This window comes from Dunckerocampus dactyliophorus, chromosome 16 (genome assembly GCF_027744805.1).
Source record: "Dunckerocampus dactyliophorus isolate RoL2022-P2 chromosome 16, RoL_Ddac_1.1, whole genome shotgun sequence".
Taxonomy (NCBI): Eukaryota; Metazoa; Chordata; class Actinopteri; order Syngnathiformes; family Syngnathidae; genus Dunckerocampus; species Dunckerocampus dactyliophorus.
In genome coordinates this window covers 9,567,810-9,575,260 of record NC_072834.1, presented here as the reverse complement: position 1 = coordinate 9,575,260, position 7,451 = coordinate 9,567,810, and the positions used below count along the sequence as shown (strand labels likewise).

General features: G+C 41.3%; 1 protein-coding gene across 3 annotated transcripts; it reads right to left on the bottom strand.

The window, feature by feature from the left end:
* Positions 1–248: 248 nt before the first annotated feature.
* On the bottom strand, positions 249–6,199 carry tmem135 (transmembrane protein 135). 3 transcript variants are annotated; one of them, XM_054754986.1, is made up of 15 exons: positions 6,039–6,199; positions 5,509–5,636; positions 4,461–4,553; positions 4,299–4,332; positions 4,064–4,129; positions 3,944–3,990; positions 3,819–3,860; positions 3,545–3,724; positions 3,281–3,350; positions 3,021–3,188; positions 2,886–2,949; positions 2,724–2,800; positions 2,450–2,548; positions 2,313–2,380; positions 249–1,486 (listed from the first exon to the last, which is right to left on the bottom strand). In XM_054754986.1, exons 1-15 carry the CDS (start codon positions 6,174–6,176, stop codon positions 1,336–1,338), a joined length of 1,425 nt encoding a protein of 474 aa, XP_054610961.1. In that variant the 5' UTR covers positions 6,177–6,199; the 3' UTR covers positions 249–1,335. The 3 variants fall into 3 exon arrangements, with proteins under 3 accessions (XP_054610961.1, XP_054610962.1, XP_054610963.1); XM_054754987.1 differs by having other exon boundaries at positions 5,192–5,636; positions 6,039–6,068; XM_054754988.1 differs by lacking the exon at positions 6,039–6,199 and adding an exon at positions 5,192–5,276 and having other exon boundaries at positions 5,509–5,613.
* Positions 6,200–7,451: the final 1,252 nt, after the last annotated feature.

Genomic DNA, 7,451 nt, shown 5'->3' with positions numbered 1-7,451 from the left:
TGCTTTGAAACACATTCTTCTTCTGTACAGTGACTATTCACTTTCGTTTCATGCGAAGCACCATGAAGTCATTACTGCCCCTCAGGAGTACATGCAGTATTGCATTTCTGTAAGATAAAAAATGGGTTTTTGACTTCGTATTGCATCATCAAAAAATAAACCTGAAGAAAACAAAGTAACGCCAAATGACGCACATAAAAACATGAGCTCTACAATAAATCAAACAAGGCTATTCTATATTAGTCAAAAATATTTTAATACTTCCAACATAAATCAAAAACAATTTCAAGAAATCACATTAGTGTAATAATATGGAACATAGATTTGGTTAATACATATATATTGAAAGCATTTCTGTCGAAAGTGAATTCTCTAAGGTCTTGTGTGTCTAAAGCTTTGTGTTTGCAGTGCTGGATGCAAAATGCTCAGAAATAAAATCTGATCATGCATGACCAATTTTGGTCCACTGAAGATAAAATGTAAATGATATGTTAAAATTTATGATTTTTGGCAAAAGCTGTTAACTGAGGAAAAAAAACAACCTAAGCTGTAAATGTGTTGCTGTAAAAAACCTTGCACTGCCTGCAACATTGACTGTAAAGTGCCTTTCAACAAGCATGGTTTCCAAATTGAATAACACCCTTTGCACAGACGGTAAACATGTGAGACAAACGTTTCACTGTGCTGTGAGCACTGTTGAAGTGTGTGTTTGGTCTTACTGTTAACAGAAAATTGTTAAAAAAAAAAGTTGATTTTAATGTTTTGGGAATCAGTATTACTATGATTATTATATCTATTCATTCAACAATGCCTTGACATTAAGGTGTATTCTATATTCTGTGGCGCACAGTTCAGATGTTAAAACAATTTGCTGTCAAATTGTGCCCATTAAAACTGAAACAATGCATTTGAAAATGAACCAATGAATGGAATCAGCTGGTTAAAACAGCAAACCTGAACCTGTTTTACACCGTCAACATGTTGTCGACATGTGGATAGTTGAGGATCTATAACATTATTGTAACCATACCACAAATATTAGTTTCACAGTCAAAACACACATCTAAAATAACCAAGCGTAGTTCTATTGGGAACCTGAGAAAGAAAGATGTGTTGGAATGCTACAAGGTAGGTAAAGTCATCTGGTGATATCATCTGTACCTTGCAAAAACGAACAAAAGGCTACGTAGATAGAATTGACAAATGCATGAAAGTCACTGCATATTTTCTGTTACTCATAGAGTAGCAGAAGGCCGTCATAGGCCTTACACCTCTCTGTTTAGATAACCTCCTAATAAAACATCTCTGAACTAAAGATCATCATTTCATCCCACATCATAAGAGCTGGATGTCACCCCCTTGTGGAAGTGTCATTTGGCTAGGTACTGTGACGTAGCGCGGGTCCAGTGTGGGCACAAAACCCTGAAAGTCCCTGGAGGCCTGGGTGCCGAAAACATCCAGCAGCTGCCGGTTCATGAGAGCAAACCTGAAGGGCACAAAAGACAGGGTTACATTTGTAAGAACATAACTGTACAGGAGCTTGAGCAACCTTGTATGTTCAGTATGCACTTCTCAGCGTGAAGCAATAAATCAGTGAAAAAACTAGAAAAGCACTCGGAGAGCGCAGACCTCCGCCAAGCGCCATAGTTCCCCCCATATTGTGATTTACACCATATATATTAGTCATACATTTATTTTATCTACATATTTAGATTCCTTGACCATGAAAACATACCATTAGCAATTGGATTCATAACTACAGAACGTAATTTAGACTTGTCATTGCCTGAATTGAAATGCTGAAGCTGAACTGAAATGCTGTAGAAATGGTTGAATAATGAAATGTAGAATGATTGTAGGAATACTTTGGAAGATGAGCTGAAGCTGTACTGAAATGCTGTTGAAATGTAGAATGAGCGTACGAATATTTTTAAAAATGAGCTGAAGCCGAACTGAAACGTGTTCAAATGTTTAAATGGAGCATGAATGTCAAAATTTGTTGAATGAAGGTAGAAATGTGTTGAAATGTAGAAAGAATTGGAAAACGGAATAAGTAGAATGTAGAACTAATGCTGAAATATGCAATTTTTGTGAAATTGTGCTGAAATGTAAAATGCACAAAGGGTTTGAATGAGTTAAAGAATGATAACAATGAAATGAATGAATCCTGAAAATGTCATCCAAATCCAATCAGAACTTTTCAAGGTATTTTGAACACAGACAAACAGACAGATAAACGCCGGCGAAAACATAACCTCCGCGCTGCACTTGCGCTTTGTGCTGTGCGTGGCGGAGGGAGAAATCAGTCTGACCTGCCCTTAGTGAGACGCAGAAGAAACTTCCAGTAGGTAGGCCGAAGATTCTGGACCTCCATCACAGCCTGTTGAAATAATGAGTACATTATATCCTCGCATATGACATATTGGATACACTTGTGTTTTTGACTCACAGCTTGAAAACAGATGGCGGTGGAGATGGAGTAGAGGACTGTGTCCGCGTGTGGAAAGTAGGGGAAGTGGCCTGCTTCGATGCCCTTGAAGTATAAGGTCTGAGGAGAGAGGAGAGGGTACCACTCGTGCTCAAAAGCACAGCAACACAACAAGGGGACCTTTAACTGTAGTGTACCAATTGAGCACAAAAACATGTGGAACGTTTTGGAATAAGCTAAGAGTATGTACCAGTAAATGTTGCCAAAAAAATTCGGATTCAAAGACTTCCTTTACCTCCACCAACTTAGAGAAGAGATACATGGATATAGACGTGCTTTTGTAGAAGAACATGGATATGCCGGCGAGGGATCCTTGTAAAGAAGAGGAGAAACATGATTTTTGATAATATCAGGACAGAGTTTTTGTAATGTGATCGTGTGCTCGCTGTCGATTTACCAGCAACCAGAGCGTGTAGCTCATCGTCAATATCCCGCAACCAGCGAAGCAAGCAGCTTGTTCCCTGTGTGAAAACAAAAGAGACAAATCTTACCAGGGAATGTTCCACAGCAAAAATCTAATTAAGAAAAATACCTTGTAGATGCTGACAAAAGAGCCCAAAAAGGCCCCCAGCTGGAAGTTGTCTTTGTTGTAGAAGAGGGCAGGGAGTCTCGAGGGTTTCGAGAAGACTTGCCGGAACGCTGAGGGCACTTTAAGGCAACACTGAATCAAGTAGCCAATGCTGAACATCCTCACAAAACCCTGAGCAAAAATACATGAGCAATGTCATTGACAGAATGCTAATGTAAAGTAATATGTAGTCATGTCAGGAAAAAGTGAGTCTAGTGACTTACTTTAATGCAGTAGGAAATGCAGTTGTCCTGATGATGTTTACAACATCTGTGTCTTGGACCTCTTTTGCATCTGCATTATTGCAGAAAAATATAAATAAATGCATAAATTAAATACAAATGCTACGATGTATCCCATCGGACATTGTCTCATGTATTGCATTGTAAATGGATCATTTGTAATTACTGCACATAGTGGGGAAAATGGTCAAGAAAATGGGCTTTTTGCACATGCCAGTGAGTGTAATTGTGTTCATGTTCCCTCACATTGACTCCAGCAGTTCCTTAGTGTAGGCCAACACAGATCTGCTCCTCCCTGACTCATGCCGCGCAGCTGATCCATGTGAAGCGCCTGACTCTGTAGTGGCTTGCCCCTCTCGAGGCCTTGTGCCAACAGGCTCAGCTGTAATAGAGTGAGATGGGATCTCTTCCTTGCCGATGATGAACCTACAGCAGGAGAAAAAGCATGGCGTATATATGGTAGAGTCTGTACGACATTGCAGTGAGCAGCATGCATCAAGCTAGAAGCAGAGCAACTTACTTTAATGCAGAGAACGCAAAGCCTTTAAGACCGTCTTTACTCCTGCAGGATGAGACAACATTTCACCTCAATAACCATCTTGAGCTATCTGAAGATGTTTCCTACAATCACTGAGACGAGCTGACCTGAAGAGGAACATGTAGAGCGATGCCGTTATACAGAACAGGAGCACCTAAAGGGAACAAAAGGGGAGAAAGCAGGTGGAAGAATGTCGGAAAACACGCTCAGGCAACAAATTCTCTTACCTCCCCATGTTTGATAGGTTTGATTATGCCTCGTGTCACTGCCATGCGGAACAGGGTCTCAGTGGCCTGCCAAGAGACCACACATACACCACCACCATATTTAGTGGCACTACAGAATGAAATCACGCACAAGTGGATACTGTGGGGCAGTTACACATTCACAAGCATTTGTACATATAAAAGCCTGGTACTCTCTACAGTTGTGTATTGTTTCATGAACAGCAGCAGCACTTACAAGGTTTGTCATGTATATTGTGAGAAGTCCTCTCCTGTACATATATCAAGACACACGCAATTAGGACATAGCCAAGAGAGTCACACCGCATTTTAAGTGCCACTTGCAAAGGAGGGCGTGATACTGAGGTAACAGTAGAAAGAAAACAAGCAGAAATCTCACCTGCTCTTACGTTCCAGGAGGATGGCGATATAGGAGGCGGGCAGTGCTGAGCCAAACCCAATAGACCATGAATAAAACCCTCCCAGTAGTTTCCTTCAATGGAAATACATATCCATACATTTTAACTGCACGTTATAGCATGGCTGTTTCTCACTTATGCTCGTAGCCCCCATATCTGCATGAAAGCCATCACTCTCAAGGCATTCAATCGATCGCAGCTGGACTGTTCAGGTTGTCTTGAAGACGTTTGCCTCTCATCCGCGCAGGCTTCGTCAGCAAATAACATAACAAATAAACAAGGCACAGCCACCTTGTTTCAGGTAGGTCCGTGACCATCATTACATCGGAATGGAATGCCGAAGAAGTTGATACCACCCCAACGACCACCATTAGCAGGCAGAGGGCCCACTCCATTGTATCCTAACGATCATTATTCAACACCACTGAAGAGCCAACCATTCTTGTCTGGACCTGTTTCCTTCTTTAGAGGATAAATACATTGTATCTTGCACAAAGCTCTCAGACTATAGAGCTGCCCCACCTAGTCTTTGAGCATGAACTGATGAAGCCTGCTCAGATGAGAGCCGAAATGTCTTCTAAGACAACCCAAACAGTCCATTTGCAATCAACTGAAAGCCCTGAGAATACAATGACCTGGGTGAATGAGAATATTCACAGGCAGGAAAGCCATCAGTGATTTTCTTTTGTTGCCATTTGGGCACAATACCTACTTTGTCATATGTCACCTGCAATTGTTGTTTGTTTGTTGTCGTCAGGAAAGTCTCTTCAGCGTGTTTGTTCATTTTATTAAATCTGCTGTGAAGTTTCAACAAGTTGTGGTTGTAAATAGAGGGGAATATGGGCTAAACTTCCAGGACTACAACAAATCTATTGGATATTCACACGCGGCCTCATTGTGTCACACCGGTTTAATAGATTTCTTTACCTTAAACCCATATGTAGTGAGGCTTTTGACAGAGGAAGAGTGACAAGAAAAATGTGCAATAGGCAGGTGATAAGGGAGCACACACTGCAGGATGAAACTGACCGGAGAATGCAGAAGAAAAATATGTAGAGGGCTGCATTGGCAGTGAGGAAAGAGGTAGACTGTAAGATCTCAGGGAGAAGCCTTTTTAAGTAGTAATCCCTCTTCCTTCTCCTAAGAATAGCAGCTATCTGTGGGTGATAGAGATGACTGTCAGTACAAAGCCATTGACTGCACCACAGTTGAGAAATATTTAGTGTTTTTCTACGCATACAACCCTTGACTGTGATCATGGTTAATTCTGGAATACAGACAATTTCCACGTGGATTTGTAAACGACACTGTGGACCATCATAAACTGGATTTGTAAGGCAAAGTGCAACTGTTGCTTCTAATTAACGTAACCTGTCTAAGCATGTAGTTTAGCACACTACTTAAGGAAAGAAGCTAAGTTTGATCACATTTATTGAGCACCTTCAAAGAAGCCAGGCGTGAACCCAGAGTTTAGAACAATTCCCACAACTAGTTTAGCTAGGCTAACGAGTCTAGAATTAGCATTAGCTTCTAGGTCAAAACGTCAAAACGTAACCCACCACGTAAAGAGGCGCGTATATTTTGAAGGAGACCTCCAGCGCCCCACGGGTTATGTCCGCGGTAGACTGCATACACGACGGGCTCCAGGTGTGGCCGATTTCGTAGCAGTTGTACGTTAGCTTGCTAAGGGCAGCCATGGCTGTCTGCTACTGAGTGACAGCCAAGTGACGTAAGGACACTAGACCTCAACAGGACTTTCAATCCGGTTTCACTTCCGTAGTACGCCCTGCCCTGCGGCTGCCATGATGGTGAGCAGAATCCAGTAACAATGCATTGTAAACATGTCTTCGGCACACTGCTCAGCTATGAATTGCTCTAATAGACGAACCAGAAGTATTTTTTCTAAGTTCCCCAAAAACAAAGACAGGTATGTGTCATAAAAATAAAACAGGAAAGTGGAAAAGACACAAAGTGTATATTGTGTGGGACTCCTACACAATATAGCTTAAAGCTAATTTGTTTCTCTGGGTGATTAGTTGAATTCACGACAAGTCAGTGATGATGATTTAGTTTATAGTCTATCAAATGTATTATGACATTACTGAAATAAATGTTGCATTGTGTAAATACTTGCAGTTAATTATCCATATAAGTATTATTATTTTGTATGTTGATTGTTAAGCGTTGGTGACACTGTAAGGAAGGAAACGTGAAATAAAAAAGGAAAAAGTTTCTTTCATACTGCTGCTCAGGTTTTCATTGACATCTAGATGTTGGTGTAATTTCTGCTGTATAATTGATTTTTACACATTTATATACGTACATACATATAAATTTGTTGTGTTCTGTAAATGACATTCATTAATTTCATCAACGTATACGCACAGCGTCTAGCTTTATTTTACACTCAGCTCAGAGCTAGTGAATACATTGCACACTGCTGTGACCCTAGCCCCGCCCACCTCTCTTGCTCACCATCATGGCGGACTTTCTTCTCCATTCATTTGTGGCAGACAGCAGGGCTACTTCAACTCTCGTGTCTAGTGTCATTAAAGCGAAGTGGGCCGAGCGCGCTGCGACGTGCTCGCTCACGATCCGCTGCAGCGTCTGAGTCATGGCGGCCACAATAAGTGAACACGTTACAGCACATGTGTCAAACTCGTGCCCTGGAGGGCCGAGACGCTGCAGGTTTTCTCTCCAACCAGTTTGATGAGCTCCTTCCCTCAAACTGAAGGTGTTGATCATTAAAATCACCTGCTTTAGTGACTGGCTGGAAAGAAAACCTGCAGCGTCTCGGCCCTCGAGTTTGACACCCCTGCGTTACAGTAAGACAATGTGGAAGGATTTGGCGAAATGTAATCAAATTTGCAAATGCTAAAATCAAACTGAGAACACAAAACATGATACTAAACTGAACTAATCCAGAGTAGCCAGCAACACTTACTGTGGTACAATTCTCATTGGCAAAGGTA